Source organism: Nyctereutes procyonoides, unplaced genomic scaffold, assembly GCF_905146905.1.
Source record: "Nyctereutes procyonoides isolate TBG_1078 unplaced genomic scaffold, NYPRO_anot_genome, whole genome shotgun sequence".
In the NCBI taxonomy this organism is placed as follows: domain Eukaryota; kingdom Metazoa; phylum Chordata; class Mammalia; order Carnivora; family Canidae; genus Nyctereutes; species Nyctereutes procyonoides.
The window spans coordinates 60,806,966-60,828,572 of record NW_026575126.1 but is presented as its reverse complement, the minus strand read 5'-3'; the positions used below and the strand labels follow the sequence as shown (position 1 = coordinate 60,828,572).

Below are 21,607 nucleotides of genomic sequence, written 5' to 3'. Positions count from 1 at the left end.
GGGGCCCTGCGGAAGACTCGGTGGGTGTGGTCTCTCTGTCTGGGAAGTTAACGCTGGCCAGTTTAATGTGGTCTTAAGTTTGTAGGGACTGGCCTGAGGCTGAACTGAAGCTCCTTCCAGTTCCTTACTTGTCTGGAAATCCTTGGCCCCCAGATGATTGTCTCCTCCGTGTCCTCACTGCTTTAGCATTGGCTCCCGTGATCAGGACTTTCTCAAGGGCTTTTCCCGCTGCCTGTTAGGTCCTTCCCCTTCTCCTTCCCACTTCTCTACTCTTCATCCTTCATGTTTCTGTTTAAATGCCACTGTCCCAGTGAAGTCTTCCTGTAATTCCCAGATGAAATTTATTTACTGACTCAATACATTGTAAGCTTTATGAGGTGTCCACCTCACATGTTAAGTCAGTGTTTTCAACATCTCATCTGATCCTCAGAAGAATCCTATGATGTAGAAATCCCATTTTATAGATGAGTGCTATAAATGGACTGGGCTATAACAAATGGGTGATAGAGCCAGGATTCAAACCCAGAACTCCAGACCCATCCTGAGGACTACTGCAACATCCACAAACTGATCAGCCAAATGTGTGTGCTTAATGTGACACAACAGCAACAAATTTCTTGAAATTTCCACTTTCACTTGAAATCCTGAAATCTAGCAATACCGAGCCCCTGTTTCTTGGACAAGAAACAACTGGACCTGAGCAAATGGCTGCCGCTTTGGATAAGACATGTACTCACCAGTTCAACACCGTTCGTTCGTCGGGTCCACCACCACCCACCACCACCACCCACCCCCACTAGCTTGCTTTAGTTCTAATGTAAGCATTATGGGCCCCACTCCATTAACTGAGACAACCATAATAAGCCTATTGAGGGTCAGGCCATTTCTTATGCTGTATATATAGCACCCCTGTGCCAGACCCCATTTCTGTACCCACAGCTGGGTGGTTAGGGGGACGGCAGAATGAAATTGCATATAAATAATATAAAAAAACTTTTACTTGGGGCACCTGGGTGGTTCAGTGGTTGAGCAGACATCTGCCTTTGGCTCTGTCCTGGGATCGAGTCCCATATTGGGCTCCCTGAGTGGAGCCTGCTTCTCCCTCTGCCTATGTCTCTGCCCCTCTCTCTCTCTGTGTCTCTGTGTCTCTCATGAATAATAAGTAAGTAAAATCTTAAAACCAAAAACAAACTTTTACTTTGCACTTTGTACCCCACTCTACAGCTTAACATTTTTACCATGAGCAGATATTATTAACATTTACAGGAGTTGAAAATACTATAATCCAACCATGTTGACATTAAAATATGAAAATGACAGACCTCAAAATAAGTGAACTCAAGGAATCCGGCACTCATGAGTCCTTTTCATTTGTACAAAAATGATGGTTGTTTTCTGTCAACCTTATTTATGCATTTTGTATAAGACACTTTGGAAGGATGGCTTATGACCACTCAGTGGTGGTGGTTTTCTTTGTAAGGGCCTGGGTGGTATAACTAAAGACCAGTTTCAGAAACAGGTCAGACCACTCAGTCTCTAGTGAGGAACCGCTAAAAAGGAATGAAGGGTACCTTCCTACTTTCAGAACTATCTTGGGGCGCCTGGGTGGCTCAGTTGGTTAAGCATCTGTCTTTGGCTCAGGTCATGATCCCAGGGTTCTGGGATTGAGCCCCACATCAGGCTCCCTGCCTGCTTCTCCTCCCTCTGCCTGTGTTCTCTCTCTCTGTCAAATAAATAAATAAAATCTTAAAAAAATAAAAAGAACTATCTGAAACCTTGGAATGAGCACACTGAATTCAGGAGCTGGAGCAGCCCATTTATCTTGGAAGTTCTAAGGAGCAATGGCTACTCTTCTCTTCTTGATCTCTTCTGGATCTCTGTATACGTTCATAGCTTCTGTATCAGCCAGGATAGGCTGGGTTAAGTTGCAATAACAACAAGCTTGGGTGGCTTATAACAACAAAGGTCTGTTTCTTGCTCCTGCTGCATGGCTAGTGGGGATGGTCTGCTCATTCTATTCACTCAGGGGAGAGGCTTCATCTTGATACGAGCTTCCATGTGACAGTTCTGCTCACATTGTACCAACCTGTACATAATCTCACCTAACTGCAGAAGGGGACAGAACAGAGATCTCGCCACATGCCTGGAAGAAGAATTGGAATACTTGTGAGCAACCCCAATAACAAATACAGCTTCCTAAGGGCCCTAGGAGAAAGTGCCACCATCTAGAGGATTTTCTGGGCAAGCATACACTAGGAGACACCCAGTGAATGAGCTCTTTTGTTATCATATGGTATGGGGACATCCACATAAAGTAGAGAGGAATCTGATATACATTGAACTATAATGGAAAATCCCTCTGTGAGAGGTTGATGGTCAGCTCTGGGATCAATCATCACAAAAGGCAAGGTGCCCCATGGGGTGCCTGGGTGACTCAGCTGGTGAAGCATCCAACTTGGTTTTGGCTCCGGTCATGTGCTCAGGGTCATGAGATTGAGCCCCACGTCAGGCTCCACATTCAGCTCAGAGTCTGCTAGAGATTCTCTCTTTCCTTCTTCCTCTATCCCTCCCCCTGCTAAATAAAGAAATAAATAAATAAATTTCAAAAAAGGGGGGGGGCAAAACACCAAAGTGCGCAAAAGCTGCCTGGATCTGATTAGTGAAGATCCCAGAAGTGAAATGCTCAGCAATGAGCGTGGCTTCAGGTGGCCCCACAACCCTTCAGTAGAGCTCTGCTTGTGTTCCCAGAGGATCTGATGTCAACAGCAAACTGAGTTTCTACTGGAAGCATGAGCTTAAACTTCTTCAAATTTATCATATAGATAATATCACTTTTTAAAGATTTATTTATTTATTTTAGAGAGAGAGAGTGAGTGGGGAAAGGAACAGAAGGAGAGGGACAAGCAGACTCCCTGATGAGTGAGGCACCCAATGCAGGGCTTGATCCCAGGACCCTGAGATCATGACAAGCCAAAACCAAGAGTTGGCCACTTAACCGACTGAGCCACCCAGATGCCCCATAATATCATTTCTTTTTGCAGATGTACCTTTCCATTTGGGAGCCAGGATCTGTGCTCTAAGTGGATTCCTGCAGCAAGGGCTCTGGACATTGTAAAAGTCCCCCCTCTTTTAAAATTTTTAAATTTAAGTTTGAGCCCCAATGTGGGGCTCAAACTCATGACCCCGAGATCAAGAGTTGCATGTTCTACCAACAACCACCTAGGTTGATGCAGGACTAAATCCAAGGACTCTAGGATCGCGCCCTGAGCTGAAGGCAGATGCTTAACTGCTGAGCTACCCAGGCATTCCTAAATAAAATCTTTAAAAAAAAAAAAAAAGCTATTTGAAGATAAAATCTAGCTAAACCACAAGACAGGTACTCACAAAAAAAAAAATTGTTGGTTACCAAAAAAATATTTAATTATCGAGATGCCAGGGTGGCTTAGTGGTTAGGCATTTGCCTTTGGCTCTGGGGTGGTCCCAGAGTCCTAGGATCGAGTCCCACAGTGAGCTCCCTGCAGGGAGCCTGCTTCTCCCTCTGCCTGTGTCTCTGCCTCTCTCTCTCTGTCTCTCATGAATAAATAAATAAAATCTTTAAAGAGAAGAAATATTTAATTATCAGTCTAATCCTAAACAATTAAGGAAATCAAGGTTGCAGAATAGAATATACTATAGATGTTATAAATATCAGAAAACTAACAATAATAATATAACTAACAAAAATTTGGACATAGAGGATTAGGAATTAACTGGCAATGGCTACTGGGGCAGGAAGTCAACTAGCCTGCTTACCTTGAAAGTATGTGATTAATAATAATGAGTCCATCCTCCCATGTTTTTCAAAATCTTTTTTGCTTAAGTTCAGAGGAATATTACAGGAAATGTCATTTTTTTAGGAGGAAACATTTATCTAAAGTTCCACCATTCTTTCAATTTCATTTCGATCTCTTTCTTCTATTAAATTCAAATAAAGGGATCCCTGGGTGGCGCAGCGGTTTGGTGCCTGCCTTTGGCCCAGGGCGCGATCCTGGAGACCCAGAATCGAGTCCCACGTCAGGCTCCTGGTGCATGGAGCCTGCCTCTCCCTCTGCCTGTGTCTCTGCCTCTCTCTCTCTCTCTCTCTGTGTGTGACTATCATAAATAAATAAATAAATAAATAAATAAATAAATAAATAAATAAATAAAAAATTAAAAAAAATTCAAATAAAGTTCAAGGTAATGTTTTTGTTTTAAAATAGAACAAAAAAAATTAAAAAAATAAAAATAAAATAGAACATAGTATGAATTGATCATTTTTTCCTATTTTTTTAACCTATGAGATGTCTAAAATAATGTTCATCGAATGTTAGTACAATAATGGCTATTTCTCAGTGCTAAAATAGGATGGTTGGTTTCTTTTTTTGTTATTTTCTAGTTTGCTTGAATTTTTATGATGAACACGTATCACTTGAACAAAAATGATAAAGTCCTTAGGCTTTTAGATGTATATTTTTAAGAATGTAATTACAGGGGTGCCTGGGTGACTCACTCAGTTAAATGTCTGCCTCCCACTCAGGTCCTGATCTTAAGGTCCTGGGATTGAGCCCTGTGTCGGGGCCCTGCCCAGCATGAAGTGTCCTTGTCTCCCTCCCCCTCTACCCCTCCTTACTGCTCATTCTCTCTCTCTCTCTCTCTCTCTCTCTCTCTCTCTCTCTCAAATAACTAAGTAAAATCTTTTTTTTAAAAAAAAAGTATGGACGTATGGAATTGCTTAATCCCTATATTTTATATGTGAAACTAATACAACACTGTATATTAACTAATTGGAATTAAAAGAAACACTTAAAAACAAATTTTTTTAAAAACAAAAAATTTTTAAATGCTGCTCAAAATTATCTCATACTAGTTGTTTGTTTTTAAACCAATGTTATCAGGACACCTGAGTGGCTCAGCGGTTGAGCGACTGCCTTCAGCTCAGGGTGTGATCTCGGAGTCCCGGGATTGAGTCCCACATCCGGCTCCCTGCATGGAGCCTGCTTCTCCCTCTGCCTGTGTCTCTGCCTCTCTTTCTGTATCTTTCATGAATAAATAAATAAAATCTTAAAAAAATAAACCAATGTTATCTATTTGTTCTATTTTTGCAAGAAAGTGAACATGACTGGAATATAAATTTGACAAGTTTCCAAGTGGGGATCCCTGGGTGGCTCAGGGGTTTGGCGCCTGCCTTTGGCCCAGGGCGTGCTCCTGGAGACCCGGGATTGAATCCCACATCAGGCTCCTGGTGCATGGAGCCTGCTTCTCCCTCTGCCTGTGTCTCTGCCTCTCTCTCTCTCTCTGTGACTACCATAAAATAAAAAATAAAAAAAATTAAAAAAAAATAAAAAATAAAAAAAATTTTAAAAAAGGAAAATTCAAACATATGTATTTGATTACATGTACATAAAAGTACATAAAAAGTACATAAAAAGTACATAAAAGTATTCAGAAGAAACAAGTAGCCTTGGTTGTGTCCAGGGAGAGGAACTGGGTGGCTGGGGAGCAGAGGTGGGAGGAAACCCTTGTACTAATCAAATGTCTTTTGACCCTTTTGCATCTTGAACCAAATGAGCTACCTGTCCCCAAATAATTACATTACCTACATTACCTTGTAAAGAACCACACACAATTGTAAAGACTCAAAATGTGTTACAATCTTTCTGGAAAATTCTGAGGTACCCATCTGGTTAAGGACTACTACCACTGGATTGAATAAATGGATATTAAACACATCTTGTATGCCAAGCCCCATGCTAGGTAGCTAGGATGCAAAATTCCTGACCTAATTCAGAATGTCTAAAGAGGAGAGTTTGGGATTTATTCTCCTATACTCTAAGATCTGTAAAACAGACCATGACCTCCTGCATAATATGGCATCCTTCTAAAGCACTATGAAGAGCCCTGAACTCCCATGTAATACCTCCCCACCAGCTGCTACTGGGCCTCCTGCCTCCATGCCCTTTCTGAAATGAGTCCAGCTTCCCCAACCCTCTAGGCTCAAGGCAAATTCTAAATTCCAGTTGGTTCTTCACAGATATTAGAAATCCCTGAGGACTTGGATTTGGTGCAGTCTAAAGCTCTCAGTTCCACAAGAATGACCTGAATCCCACTTCCTTTGGTTAAACAGAGGTCAGGAATCAGCCACCTTCCATAGCAGGCTACCTGCCAAGCCTAATTCCATCGTTCCTTTCTTTTTTTCCACTCTTCCTTTTTTTTTTCCCTTTTCATATTTATGGTCATCTAATATTTCTTTTGTTATTGTCTTTTCTAACAATTAAAATACAGTCAATATGCAACAGCTTTAGAACCTATATGTTTTTTCAACTTGCGTGTACCAATTTTAGCTTCAATTCACTTTGATTTTTAATAATTTACTGTGGAAAGTTTTGAACACATGTAAAAGTAGGAGCAGTATAACAGCCCCTCATTCCACGTAACCATTACCCCCATATGACAAATCCAGTTTCAACTGTACCCCCAGGCCTCCCCTCCTCCAGCCCCTATTGTATTATTTTAAAGCAAATCCCTGGGGTGCCTGGGTGGCTCAGTCAGTTAAGCATTTGCCTTCACCTCAGTCAGGATCCTGGGGTCCTGGGATCAAGGGTCCTGGGATCGAGCCTAGCCAGCATCTTCTGGCTCCCTGCTCCACGGAGAGCATACTTCTCCCTCTCCCTCTGCCTGTTGCTCCCCTTGTTTGTGCTATCTTTCTCTGTCAAATAAATAAATAAAAATCTTAAAAAAAAAAAGCAAATTCTACACTTCATAACGTTTCCTTTATAATGTTCTTCAGGATAGGGACACCTGGGTGGCTTAGTCTGCCTTCAGCTCAGGTCATGATCCCAGGGTCCTGGGATTGAGCTCAGCTGGGAGTCTGCTTCTCTCCTTCTGTACCTACCCGTGCCCCCAACCCTGTAGCTCACATACTCTTTCTCAAATAAATAAATAAAATCTTTAAAAATATATTCTTCAGGATATATCTCTAAGACATAAGGAATTTTTTTAACATGACCACAGAAGTTTGTCACATCTAAATAAGTAATGATAATTCCTTAATATTATCTAATACATAGTCCATGTTCAAATTTCTTTGATTATCTCATAAACGTCTCTGTACAATTGGTTTATTGAGATCAGAATCCAAAGCAAGTTCACACATTGTATTTGGTTGTTGAAATAGGGAGATTCTGGGGTGCCTGGGTGGCTCCATGGTTGAGCATCTGCCTTTGGCTCAGGTCCTGATCCTGGGGTCCTGGGATAGAGTCCCACATCAGGCTCTCCGGGGAGAGTCTGCTTCTCCCTCTGCCTATGTCTCTGCCTCTCTTTGTGTCTCTCATGAATAAATAAATAAAATCCTTTTTAAAAAAGAAAAGAAATAGGGAGCTTCTGACATGGCTCCAATGATCCTTGCTGGCTGGTATTCCTCTCCCCTTATTGTAGGCTGGACCTAGTGACTTGCTTGTATGATGAATAGAATCAGAAAAAGTGATGGACCACACTTCCAAGATAAGGCTACGAAAGACTGTGACTTCCATCTTGGCACTCTTCTTTGGCTCTTCTCTGCTTCTCTGATACAGCAAGACATCAGGGACACCTGGGTGGCTTAGCAGTTGAGTGTCTGCCTTTGGCTCAGGGCGTGATCCTGGAGTTCCGGAATCGAGTCCCACATCAGCCTCCCTGCATGGAAACTGCTTCTCCCTCTGCCTGTGTCTCTGCCTTTCTCTCTGTGTGTGTGTCTGTCATGATTAAGAAAATCTTTTTAAAAAATTAAAAAATAAAGCAAGGCATCATGTGAGCTGCCCTATGGAGAGGTCCACATGAACTGAGAGCAGCCTCCTGCTAAAAGCCAGGGAAAGATTGAGGCCCTTAAACCAACAAGCCTTGAAGAACTGAATCCTGCCAACACCACGTAAGTGAATTTGGAAGCAGATATGTGTGCGCCTTGAGATGATTGCAGCCCTAGGGGCACCTGGGTGGCTCAGTTGGTTAAGCATCTGCCTTTGGCTCAGGTCATGAAGTCAGGGTCCAGGGATGGAGCCTATTTCAGGCTCTCTGCTCAGTGGGGAGCCTGCTTCTCCCTCTCCTCCTTCCCACTTGTGCTCTCTCAAAAATAAATAAATAAATTCTTTAAAAAAGAGAGAAATGACTACTACATCCCTGACATTGTTTGCAGGGTTGTGAGAGCCTCTCAGCCCAGATCCCTGACTGACCAAAATGGAAATAATGAATATTATTTTAAACCAAGTTCTGGGGTAACTTGTTACACAGCAGTAGATAACTAACCCTGTTGTGATGTCTCCAGAATCTCTTTCATCTACAACAGTTCACTTACCTGTTGTGGTCTTTTTCTTGCCAGGCCTGGTCCTGTTTGGAAGACAAAGTTGTATTATTCAGTGTCCTTCAAAGCAGGACCCAGAATCCCCTGGGAGATGGGGTGGCAGTGGCTCCCATACTAAAAATACAGATGCCTGGGCTCCTTGGAACTTCCTGAATCTCTGAGGGGACTAGGACTCTACTGCTAAGAGCATCCCAGGGGATTCTCTTGTCTGCTGAAGGCTGGAATCAGACAAAGTTGGTTTGGAGGCTTGGCTTTAACACTACCTGTGGGGCACTGTGTGGCCTCACCTCTCTCATCATCTGAACCTCTGTCTCCTCACCTGCAGGATAGGATCCTCGTCGCATTTACTCTGTAGGAGGATGTGCCTTGCTGTTCCGTTTCCTACTCTCTTGGTTCACAGATTTGCCCTCTTTCATGAGAGAGAAAGGGAATAAGTTATAGGTAGAGTGGGGCAATTGGGCCTAGAGATGTTCTCACACACATCCTCACATGCTCAGTGTTACTGGTTCACACACTCAGTGTTACTGAGTAACATGTACACACTCAAGTAAACATGTACACACTCAAGTCCTTGCACAGGAGAGCCAATTTGGTTTCTCAGTTTGCTGAAGTTTCTTCTGCGTTCTAAGGCAACTTCCACTATTTATGGGGAAATAGACCTAATTGCATTTGAACTGTTGAAGACTTAAGAAATTCTTGGAAGTCTGAAAAGTTAAACACCTTTTTTTAAAAAAATTATTTATTCATGAGAGAGAGAGAGAGAGAAGAGAGAGAGAGGCAGAGACACAGGCAGAGGGAGAAGCAGACTCCAGGGCGGGAGCCCCATGCGGGACTGATCCCGGGATCCCAGGATCCTGCCGTAGGCCAAAGGCAAGCGCCAAACCACTGAGCCACCCAGGGATCCCTAAACACCCTTTTAAAAATATATATATTATTTATTTATTTATTCATGAAAGACACACAGAGAGAGAGAGAGGTAGAGACACAGGCAGGGGGAGAAGCAGGCCCTATGCAGGGCGCCCTGCACAGGGCGCCCGGCGTGGACTCGATCCCAGGTCTCCAGGAACCCGCCCTGCACCCAAGGCGGCGCTAAACCGCTGAGCCACCGGGCTGCCCCTAAACACCCTTTTTTGAACTTCTTTGGATTCTTTCTGCAAACTGCTACTGAATCTATGTCATTCAATTATTCTTCATCTTTATGCCAAATATTTCACACAGTCCTTCTTTTAGTTTTCTATTGTTTCCTAAATTTAATGACTTCAAAACAACAATCTTTTATGATATCTCATGCAGGTCACGATTGAGTCGGGGCATAACAGAAATGGCTTGTGTCTGTTCCACCATGTCTGGCGTCTCAGCTAGATTTGAAAGCAAGAGGACTAGAGGCATCTGAAGGTTCATTCACTCACACGTGTGGCTGTGAATGCTGGCTGCTGGTTGAAGGTCTAGCCTAGGGCTGTCACCCACCTGTGGCCTTTCATGTGGCCTGGCTTTCCTCACAACATGGGGCCTGGGTTTTAAGGGCAAGTGTCCAGAGAGACATTTCTCATGACTTAGCCTCAGAAGCCACACACCAGCACTTCGGCCTCATTCTGGTTGTTACTAGTGAGTCACTCAAACAAGTGCACATTCAAGGGTGGGAGAATTCAGCTTCCTCCTTTTGAAGGGAGGTGTACCAAAGGATTTATGGACATATTTTTATTTTTTATTTATTTTTTAAAAGATTTTATTTATTCATGAGAGACACACACAGGGAGAGAAAGAGGCAGAGACACAGGCAGAGGGAGAAGCAGACTCCACGCAGGGAGCCCGACATGGGACTCGGATCCGGGGTCTCCAGGATCACACCCTGGGGTGAAGGTGGCGCTAAACCGCTGAGCCACCCGGGCTGCCCAATGGACATATTTTTAAATCTTTTTATGAACGAAAATATCAGTAGAAGCATAACCCATCAGTGTTTCTGTATTGTGAGACAGTGCGTGTCAGTAATTATGAGCAATATTTGGATGTACTGACAGTAAAACAAAAAAGAGAGAGAAAGAAAGATGTGCTTAAATTTATCAACCTTTTATTTTTTACATTATGGGTGTTGCATTTTATGACTTGATTTAGAAGGCTTTCTCTCAGACTAAGCTTTTCTTTGATTTTTTTTCTTCCATTTTTTTTTTTAGATTTTTATTTATTTACTCATGAGAGACAGAGAGAGAGAGAGAGAGAGAGAGAGGCAGAGGGAGAAGAGGGAGAAGCAGGCTCCATGCAGGGAGCCTGACATGGGACTTGATCCCAGGTCTCCAGGATCAGGCCCTGGGCTGAAGGCAGCGCTAAACTGCTGAGCCATCCAGGCTGCCCTTTTCTTCCAGTTTTAAGATATTACTGACATATAACTTTAAGGTGTATAGCACAATGACTTGACATCTATATATTTAAGGTGTATAGCACAATGACTTGACATATATATATACATTTTAAAGATTTTATTTATTAGGATGCCTTGGTGGCTCAGCGGTTGAGCCTTTAGCCCAGGGCATGATCCTGGAGTCCTGAGATCGAGTCCCACATTGGGCTGCCTGCATGGAGCCTGCTTCTCCCTCTGCCTGTGTCTCTGCCTCTCTCTGTGTGTCTCTCATGAATAAATAAATAAAATCTTTAAAAATAATAATAAAGATTTTATTTATTTATTTTAGAGAGAGAGCAAGCAGGGGGAAGGGCTGAGGGAGAGAGAGAATCTCAAGCAGATGTTGAGCTGATGTGGCTTGATCTCATGACCCTGAGATCGTGAACAGTTGAAACCACTTAACTGACGGCGCCACCCAGACGCCATATAAATATATATATATTTATGTAAATGATTACCACCATAAGTTTAATTAACATCCATCACCTCATGTAGTTACACAAAAATAATTTTACCTGTGATGAAAACTTTTAGAATTTACTCTCTCAGCAACTTTCCAATATATCACACAGCAGTGTTAACTATAGTCATCACGTTTTACATCATATCCTTACTATTTATTTATCTAAACCAAAGTTTAGACCTTTCGACCATCTTCACACAATTCCTCCACCCCCCGCCCCCTCCCAAATCCTACCTCACAACACAAATCTGATCTCTTTTTCTTCTTTTTTAAAGATTTTTAATTTATTTATTCATGACAGACACACAGAGAGAGAGACAGACAGACAGAGACACAGGCAGAGGGAGAAGCAGGTTCTATGCAGGGAGCCGGACGCAGGACTCATCCATCCCTGGTCTCCAGGATCACGCCCTGGGCTGAAGGTGGCGCTAAACCTCTGTACCACCGGGGCTGCCCTGATCTCTTTTTCTATGAGTTCAGTTTTTTGAGATTTCACAAATAAATTAGATCATACAGTGTTTGTCTTTCTTCGTCTGACTTACCTCACTTAGGCCAATGCCCTTCAAGTCCATCCATGTTGTTGCAAATATCAGGATTCCGTCTCATTTATGGTTGAATAGTATTCCATTGTATGCCCATACCACATTTTCTTTATCCATTCATCCATATGGACACTTAGGTCATTGCCTTGTCTTAGCTATTGTAAATAATGCTCAAGCCCAAGCTTTTAAAATATTCTTCTATATTTTTGCTTAGTAATTTCAGAGATCTCTTTTACATGTAAATATTTAATCACTTATTTATTAGCTTTGGTTTGATCCTGGAGAAAGCTCTGAAGCCCAAATTGTACTACCAGGTTAGTTCCACCTGGAGGTGAGGCCTTTCATACATCTGTGCCAGTCTGCCATTGACCAAGGTCTGCCAGGAGGAGGAGTGCTGGGCAGGTATCCAGAGATGGGAGCAGCTGGGCGATGGGTGTACTATTGTAAAGGGATCTGGTGGGGCACCCACAGCATGCACTACAGTTCACTTTTGCACCGTTCACACCTACTTGCTTTCCCCGTAAAGTTCACTCCATGCAGGTACAATTTCTCCAGGATTCTGATTGGTCACAATTTCTTTTTTTTTTTAATATTCACATCCACACTCATTTTTTAATAAAGATTTTATTTATTTATTCATGACAGACACACAGAGAGAGGCAGAGACACAGACAGAGGGAGAAGCAGGCTCCCCGCAAGGAGCCAGATGTGGGACTCGATCCCGGATCCTAGGATCACACCCTGAGCCAAAGGCAGACGCTCAACCACTGAGCCACCCAGGCGTCCCTGATTGGTCACAATTTCTAGGTAAACGTAGAAGAGGAGAATTAGTTCTACAACCTCCCGATAGTCATCATCTCCTTCCTCTGACATTCACTCATTCTAGCCGTCCCTTCCCTTCTACTCCTGGCTTCAGCTAGTATTTCTGCTGGTCTCCATAGCCTACCTGGTGGGTTGATCCTGGCCCTCATCTGAAGGGTTGAGTCCCTAGTTACCATGCCCTATCAGGCCATGGCTTATAGTACTTGCCCATTTACAATTAAAACTCAGCATGGCTCTCTGGAGATATCCCAGTGGATTACCTGAGCACTAAACATATTCTTGCTGACCACACTGCATAGCAGCAGTCCTATCTCCTGGTGACGACCGAGATCTATTAACCCTGCCAGTACGGCAAGACCTTTCTTTGTCTGCTGGTCTGTTGGCATAAGGAGACCAAACGGACCAGGTGGCAGATGTAGCTCAAAAGTAATTGGGACTCTTTCCATGGTCTGGCAGAAATGTCCCTTCCTACTCCGGGAATTGTGATCTCTAGACGCACAGGGCCTAAAGTTAGAGGGCTGGCAGTACAATTCTTCTAAGGAAGTTACTGGGAGTAATGGTAAACAGGGCCACTCCTGCTTTCAATCCTAGGTTTCCAGACTCATATACCTATGTTCTGGGGCACGGCACCATAAAGCAGCATTGCTTTAAGGTATATATTGCATACTAAAAGATATTGCAGTGTCCTCTTCATGCTGGCATCTCAGCTTCACCTTCCAGAGGTTGTTCCATTATCCTAAGAGGCCAGCAGCTTCTTGATGGTACATCAAATGGCAGTGTGTCCACCATTGCATTTCCTTACTGTAAATGTGTCCCTTGGTCAGACAGAGAAGGAGGCAGCTATGAGTCCTTGGTTGCCTGCAGTCCTATCAGCCAGGAGATAGGTGCCCTGCTAGGAAAAGGGATCTGGGGCAGCCAGGTGGCTCAGCGGTTTAGCACCTCCTTCAGCCCAGGGCGTGATCCCGGGATCGAGTCCCACGTCAGGCTCCCTGCGTGGAGCCTGCTTCTCCCTCTGCCTGTGTCTGTGCCTCTCTCTCTCTGTGTCTCTCATGAATAAATACATTTTAAAATCTTAAAAAAAAAAAGAAAGAAAAGGGATCTGAGTGGGACACCAGTTGCATGCATTACAGGATCTCATTCAAACTTTTCCCTATAACTTTCCAGCTGTCCTAATACCTTTTATTTTATTGTTTCATTTCATTTCATTTTAAAGATTTACTTGTTTGAGAGAGAGAGCATGAGCTGAAGGGGCAGAGGAGGAGAGAGAGAGAATCTCAAGCAGACTACTCGATCTTGTTGCCCAGCGTTGGGCTCAACCTCACACACTGTGATCAAGGACCTGAGCCGAAACCAAGAGTTGGACGCTCAAGGAACTATGCTATCCCAGCACCTTGCCTTTTATTTTAATGGTTTATCCTTATCCTCCCTTATTTTATTTTTATTTTTTTTCCTCCCTTATTTTAAATGGCCCTTTTATCACATCCTAAATTGCAATGTATACATGGGTCTATTCCAGTTTCTTCTATTCTATTCTGTTCCATTAACCTACTTGTCCAGTTCCTTATCTCCATCACACAGTTTTAATATAGTAGAGTTTTGGGGTAGTTTTTCTTTTTTATTTTTTTATTATAAATTAATTTTTATTGGTGTTCAATTTACCAACATACAGAATAACACCCAGTACTCATCCCGTCAAGTGTCCCCCTCCGTGCCCGTCACCCATTCACCCCCACCCCCCGCCCTCCTCCCCTTCCACCACCCCTAGTTCATTTCCCAGAGTTAGAAGTCTTTATGTTCTGTGTCCCTAGTTTTTCTTTTTTAAAAGATTTTATTTATTCATGAGAGACAGAGAGAGAGAGAAAGAGAGAGAGAGAGAGGCAGAGACACAGGCAGAGGGAGAGGCAGGGTCCCTGTGGGGGAGCCTGATGCACGACTCCATCCCAGGACCCCAGGATCACAACCTGTGCCAAAGTCAGATGCTCAACCCCTGAGCCACCCAGGTGTCAATACCCTGGGTAAGTTTTCTTTTTGGTAGAGTCTGCTCATTTGATTAGACTCTGTTTATGTGTTATGTCTTTGGGAAGCTCAGGTCACAGAATGAGAATTCAGAGTGTAACCTCTGGATAAAGGACAGCCCTGCTGGCTCTAACTTCACTTTCTCCCGGTTTTTAATCCAACACCCTAACCTACCAGAAGCCTCTGCTCCTAAGACAGGGCTTGTTACACCTACTCCCTTGACCTTCCTCCTCAGGCCTTGGGCTGCTCAGGAAGCAGAGGCCAAGTTTGGCTGGATTCCAAAGGTTGCAAAGGGCCGAGTTGGGACTGGATTAGGACATATGGGCAGAACACTGGTGGATTTGTGGGTCTTGCTTGGTCATTGTGGTGTCCAACCACCTTGGGGACAGAAAGGGGTGCAGATAATGGGAGAGCAAAGGAGCTTCATCTGGGGATGGCAACGAACAGCATCAGCTTCTGGTGAGACTACAGAGATGGAGACAGATGGGCTGTGAGGTGGGGACAGTCAGGGTGGCAGAGCTGATGGCCTTTGCCAAGACAGATGTCTTGGGATAAATCAGGGCCTGGGCTGGGGGCCAATCCCTCCAGCTGTGAAGGGCACCTAGGGATCCAATGAGAGAGAAAGTGAAGCCCCCATGAGAGGTAGGAGGCAGTGGAGTTGGGTGAGGGTAAGCCTGCCCTCTGGGGTGAGGCCCAGCCCCACGTCCACCATCTACCTGTGAATAGCACCAGATCGAGTATCTGCCTCCCTCTTGCCCTCCTCCCTTCCTGCCCTCCTCCTCCTCCACCACCTCCCCCTTCACCACCTAGCCTGGCCTACGCCTCAGTGCACCCACTCAAAGGGCCTAGTCTAATCCTCTGACATCACCGCTGCCCAGCACAGGCCCTTTCTGGCAGCCCTGGCAGCCCTGGCAGCCCCCCCCCCCACCTCAGAGATCTCATTTAGGATCCCCTACCCCAGAGCCCATCTTTCCTTCAAACTCTTCCCTCCTTTAGCTCACAGTTCAGATCAGAGACACCCCAGATCTGGTCCCGAGCTGGGGGGCAGGAGTCTAGGATCAGTTCTGGCCTTGCTGTGTGACTCCAGGTAAGTAGCTATCCCTCTCTGGGCCTCAAGCTCCTTATTAAATCTCCTTGCTTCCCCAGTAAATCACAGCAACCTATGTTGGCTTCTTCTCAGCACTTTGTTGCTTCAGAACATTTTGATTTTATCAGGTCACACCTTTATTATTGCTCTCCCCCTCTGGACTGTGCACTCTTGTGAGGCAAGGACCCGGCCCATCTTACATCCACCCTTGTACCAGCACACAGAAGAGGTTCCATTAGTATCTGCCCACTGAATGCATACATGGATGAATGAATGAACAGATGTATCTCCTGCCTTTGCAGGAAGGGTGTGGGCCTTCTTTCTCCACACCAGGGAGGAAGGTAGAGCAGTAGTCCATCCCCCAACTGGATAGAAGTGGGGTGGGGCTCTGACCGTGCACTCTGACCCAGTGAGTGGGCAGGGACTGAGAACAAAACTGCCCCCTCATGGAGAGACTGGCAAAGTTTTGAAGAAGGATCAGAACCCAGCACCAATCTCCCCATGTCCTCCTCTGCCGCAAGTCTTCCCCAAGTAGAAAGGGCCTTAGGTTATGTGTCTGTGGTCTGTATGTGCTGTGTCTGGGCAGAGGGCAGCCACTGGCCCAAGATCTTCCAGGATAGCAGGAACTAAGACATGGCAAGATCTCAGGATTCCTGACCTCCAGCCACAGGTGTGTATCTGTGTGTGCATGTGACCATGATGTGTGCACACCCCACGTATGTATGTGTCTGCTCCACGCGTGTACTTCTGGTGGGGCCTCTGGGTGTGGCTATGTGTTTGCATGTCTGCATGTGTCAGTGGGGACACGTGTGCACTGTGCCTCTGTAACACGTGCAGGCCTGGCAGGGTGTGTGTGATTCCACACACGTGCAGGCTGAGTCCCCGAGGGTGTCAGCTCCACGAGGGCAGGGCTTTTTGTCTAGCTTGTTCTTGGTTCTACCCCAGCACCTAGAACAGGGCCCAGCACATAGTAGGCACCAGTAATGCTTAAATGAATTAAGGTAGGGAAGTGCTCACGTCTGGTGTGTGCCTGTGTGCCAATGTATGTGTCTATGCCTCTGTGTGTGTGTGTGTTGTGTGTGTGTGTAGACGTGTGCATGCTGCTGTGTCTAAGGGCGTACCTTGGTTGTGGGTGATGTTGCTCACATGCCACCACTCCCATTCCTTTTCCAAACTCCTAGGAAAGCCAGGGCCCAATGCCTGGGTCCCAGTGGGGTGGAGCAGGAGGCCGCCTCCTCACAAGAAACTGGATCCCAGGACGTGCGGAGCAGCAGGGAGCAGGGCGGCCCCTTTGTCCCCCGATAATCCCCTCCCAGCCTTGACCCCTCCCTCCTAGCAACCAGGGTTTAAGGTCGAGTTTGGGGACTGTTGGGGACTAGGGTGTCACCTCAGTGTCCCCTTCCTTGCCTGTCCCTTGTTTCTGGAACTTCTGCACCTGTGCCCCCTCACACACACACACACACACACACACACACACACACACACACCCTAGGGTGTGACTCCTTCCCTCCTTGGGAGGCCTCAGCACTCAGCTCAGGTATAAAGCCACCTGAGGGGTGGGAGGACAGGTGCCCCAGAAGGATCCTGAGCCTGGAGAGAAGAAGGAGCCAAGGAGAGAGCATGAGCTATCAGCTAGGTGAGTGCGGGGGATGGAGTGCCAGAGCCTAGAGACCAGGAGGGGGGCTACTCACTAGGTTCTCTGGCCCTTCGAAATCCTGTGACTGGCCATCTTTGAATGCTAGGAACCTCCAAATCCTTACACACAGAAGGCTTCATTCTTCATTCATTCATTCATTCGTTCATTCATTCATTCATTCATTCAAGAAGAATTACTGAGCACCTATTATGCACATTTGATACAGCAGTGAACAAACAGACAAAAATCTACGGCCTCATGGGGATTTCATTCTGCAGACAGACAATACACATCATCGTCATAAGTAAGCAAATTACAGGGCACCTGGGCAGCTCAGTCGGTTAAGCGTCTGCCTTCAGCTCAGGTCATGATCCCAGGGTCCTGGGATCAAGTCCCCCATTGGGACTCAGTGGGGAGTCTGCTTCTTCCTGTCCCTCTGCCCCTCCCCACGGCTGTGTCCTCTCTCTTTCTCTCCCCTGCCAAATAAATAAAATCTTTTTTATTTTATTTTATTTTTTTTTAATAAAATCTTTTTTAAAAGTAAGTGAAATATAGTGTCAGTGTGATAGAAGGTGAGTGGAACGAGCCAATTTTTGGAATGAATGAATGGGCCTTCACTGTCAGCCTTCTCTTAAGTTCTGAACTTAGGGAACTCAGAAATGTAGAAAGGGGAACAATGGAGGCCATCAGATTTGCCTCTCATCTCCATTGCTTCCTGCTGGTGACCTTAGGTAACCATCCCCCAGCCTTACGCTGGGAATATAATTGGCCCTGACCTGTAAGGGAACAATTCGCAGCCTTTACTCAAATTTAAAATGGGCATATCCCCACTTTCAAAAGTGCCCAAAGAATCTGTGATATGGCTGTTTACGGCAGCATTCAGTCATGCAACAAATATTTATTAAGTTCTGTGCTAGGTGCTGGGGAACCAGCAACAAATGAATCATGGGAGGTCTCCTCTTTCCTGGAGCCAACATTCTAGGCGGAGAGACAGTAACAAACAAGCAGACAAATAAATAAATAAACAAAATAGCAAAAGTCTCTGAAGACTATAAATCAGGGAGGGGGAAGGGGTTTTTGATATATGGTCAGGACAGCTTATCTGAGTGGAGGCCTGAAGTACAAGAAGGGGCCAGCCTTGGGAAGGTCTGGGGTTGGTCCTGCCAGGGCCTGAGGAGGAATGGGATGGGAGTCCAGTCTAGTGGGGCCAGGCCTTTGTAGGCCACCAGAGGGCTTTGGCTTCCACACTTCCTCTGTGTGAGGTGGGAGCAGAGGGAGTGTTAGGGCACAGGAGGGATCTAGTTGTTGGGGGTTGGGCCGCAAAGGTGGAAGCAGAGATGGGGTGCAAGGAGGCTACTGCCTGTAACAGTCCAGGTGAGAGGGCTGGTGGCTGGGACTCAGTTGATGGCAATGGAAGGAGGGGGGAAGTGGGTAGATTCTGGATACAGCTTTTCAACTTTTACAACTTTTCATTAAAAAGAACAAACAGGGGATCCCTGGGTGGTGCAGCGGTTTAGCGCCTGCTTTTGGCCCAGGGCCGATCCTGGAGACCCAGGATCGAATCCCACTTCGGGCTTCCGGTGTATGGAGCCTGCTTCTCCCTCTGCCTGTGTCTCTGCCTCTCTCTCTCACTGGGTGCCTATCATAAATAAATTTTAAAAAAATTAAAAAAAAAAGAACAAACAGAAAAGGACACAACTTATAAAGTGTACAGTTCCATGAATTTTCACAAAGTGATCGTATCCATGTCATGAGCACTCAGGTCAAAAAACACAGAGCTGTGCTGGTTACCTTTTAAGGACAGAGCCGATGGGATTTACTGTGGGGGTGAATGTGGAGAGCAAGAGAGAATGAGGCACCAAAGAGGACCCCAGGTTTTGAGCAACTGGAAGAATGGAAGCACCCTTGTGTGAGATGGGGATGACTGTGGGAGGAGTGTGGAAGGGGAATCCAGAGTTGAGTATTGGATATTTTGAGTTAAGATGCTTATTAATATCCAATAATGTCAAGCAGGAAGTTGAACAGATCGGGTCTGGAGTTCAGGGGAATGTCTGGTCTGGAAATAATCTACTTACAGGGTGATGCTGCCCCGACTTGGATACACCAAATCATTACAGCCCACAAGGACTGTGCCCATTTGAGGAGTTGTGACAAAGAATCAATGAATCAGCAGGCAGGCTCGGGGATTTGATATGACCTTTGATTCCCTCTGCCAGCCCCGCTCTGCCTGCTGACCCTGCTGCTGCCACCTCCCAGGTCAGGGGCCCCCATCTCCCCAGCTGAGCCCATCAGTCAAGCCTACAGCCTGGCCCTCTACATGCAGAAGAATACATCAACACTGCTGCAGACTTACGTGAGTGACATGAGTGAAACGGCGCCAGCAGGGGTTGAGGGGAGAGGGACACTGCCCTCCTGGCCCAGCCCCGGGTAGGGGAAGCAGAGCAAAGCCAGGAGAAAGCTCTTCTCTGAGTTTGAGAGTACAGGAGCTCTGTCAACTAGAGACTCACTCAAACACTGTCACTGATGGCTGGTGACCTTGAGCTAGTCATTCCTTCTCTATCTCCGTCTCAGCTTCCTCATCTGCAAAATGGAATTGTGATCCTGCATTTGCTCATCTTTCAGGACTGTTACAAGATTCAAAGACAGCCCATGCAGAGAAAGACTTTACAGGGTTATGATGACTTCCCCAACCACCTTGTGCCGGGTGCTTACTGGAGCCACATGCTGGCACTAGGCACTCATCCCCGTTATCTTGCTGACTCTTCAAACAGTTCTGAGAGATGGAATTAGAATCCAGTCGAGCAAACTGAGTCTTAGAGAGGGTGAATAATTTGCTCAAGGTCACACAGCTCATCACTGGCAGTGCCAGGATCTTAAACCAGGTCTGTGGCATTAGATGCCAATCCTCTCCCACCCCCCACACTGTCCAGAAGTTCAAACTAGCAGCCCAGGCTGAATCTGACCCACAGATGTTTTCTGTTTGGGCCATGAAATACTTGTTCAAATTATGAACATGACGGCCTGTCTACAACAGGCCCAGGGACCCTCCTGGCCCCCCTCCTCATCCCATCTTAATTCTGCTTTCTTCCCCAAGTTACACAATCTGCTTGGCCCCTAGAAGCCCTGGGGTTTGTGATTCCTCTGCTGTACTATATTCCAGGACCATGTGAAGTTACTAAATCTAGTTTCTAGTCCCATAGATGCCACCATTCCTTGGGTAGCTTTGGGCACCCTTTTGGGCACACCTGTGAAACAGGGACATGGGAACAGGTGGTCTATTCATTTGGGGATTTATCAGGATGCACCAAGATTCCATGGGTTTAGGTTTGTGGAAGCAAGAAGTTTAATGGAGAAGGCACTCAACTAAATTTAATAATATTAAGAATTATTTATTAAATATTATAATAAAATTAATAAACATAAATGACTAAATGCTATAAAGAGAAAGGAACCATATAGACTATAACCACATTGTCAATTATCTAGAGTGAAAATAGTATATAATAAATAATATAATCATAGCATCGTGATATTAATATATTATAAACAGTGGCTTATCATGCCTTATTGTATGCCAAGTGCTGTGCTAAGTGCCTTATATATATTACTTCTTATCACTGGCACAATAATGCTGATGCATGGGAATTATGGAAGCTGTGATTCAAAGTTGTACAACTTGTACAGGAACCTGGAACCTAACAGAGGCCGGGCTCTGTGCTAGGAGATGGCCACCAACGCTCCCTGGGAAGATGCCAGTCTTATAGAAGACAGATGTGAAGTCAGGGGGAGCCCCAGGAATTAGTCTGCATTCCTGTCTGTCTCTCTCATACAGCTCCAGTACCAGGGCAGCCCCTTCAGCGACCCTGGCTTCTCAGCACCTGAGCTTCAGCTCAGCAGCCTGCCTCCTGCCGCTGTCTCTTTCAAGATCTGGCATGCCCTGGATGACGAGGAGCGGCTGGGCCATGCTCAGGGGGCCTTCCTGGCCTTGACCCAGCACCTCCAGCTCGTGGGGGACGACCAGAGAGACCTGAACCCTGGCAGTCCTATCCTGCTGGCTCAGCTTGGGGCAGCAAGACTCAGGGCCCAAGGCCTGCTGGGCAACATGGCTGCCATCATGACTGCCCTGGGCCTGCCCATCCCCCCAGAAGAGGACACTCTTGGGGTTGTCCCCTTTGGGGCCTCAGCCTTTGAGAGGAAATGTAGAGGCTATGTAGTGACCCGGGAATACGGCCAGTGGACGGACAGAGCTGTGAGGGACTTGGCTCTGCTCAAAGCCAAATACCCTGGATAGAGGAG

At 45.7% G+C, this 21,607-nt stretch overlaps 2 protein-coding genes across 3 annotated transcripts in view; one reads left to right on the top strand and one right to left on the bottom strand.

Annotated features, from left to right (window-relative positions):
* Positions 1 to 262, bottom strand: part of FBXL19 (F-box and leucine rich repeat protein 19) — a 21,277-nt gene extending 21,015 nt beyond the window's left edge. For both annotated transcript variants that reach the window (XM_055341000.1, XM_055341001.1), the window contains exon 1: positions 129 to 262. The gene's annotated coding sequence lies outside the window, so the exon portion shown is untranslated. The remainder of the gene's footprint in view (positions 1 to 128) is intronic.
* Positions 1 to 21,607, top strand: part of LOC129519870 (cardiotrophin-2-like) — a 24,674-nt gene extending 3,067 nt beyond the window's left edge. The window contains exons 4-5 of the mRNA XM_055340698.1: positions 19,568 to 19,664; positions 21,114 to 21,607. Coding sequence (XP_055196673.1) covers positions 19,568 to 19,664; positions 21,114 to 21,602 — 586 coding nt within the window. The 3' untranslated portion in view covers positions 21,603 to 21,607. The remainder of the gene's footprint in view (positions 1 to 19,567; positions 19,665 to 21,113) is intronic.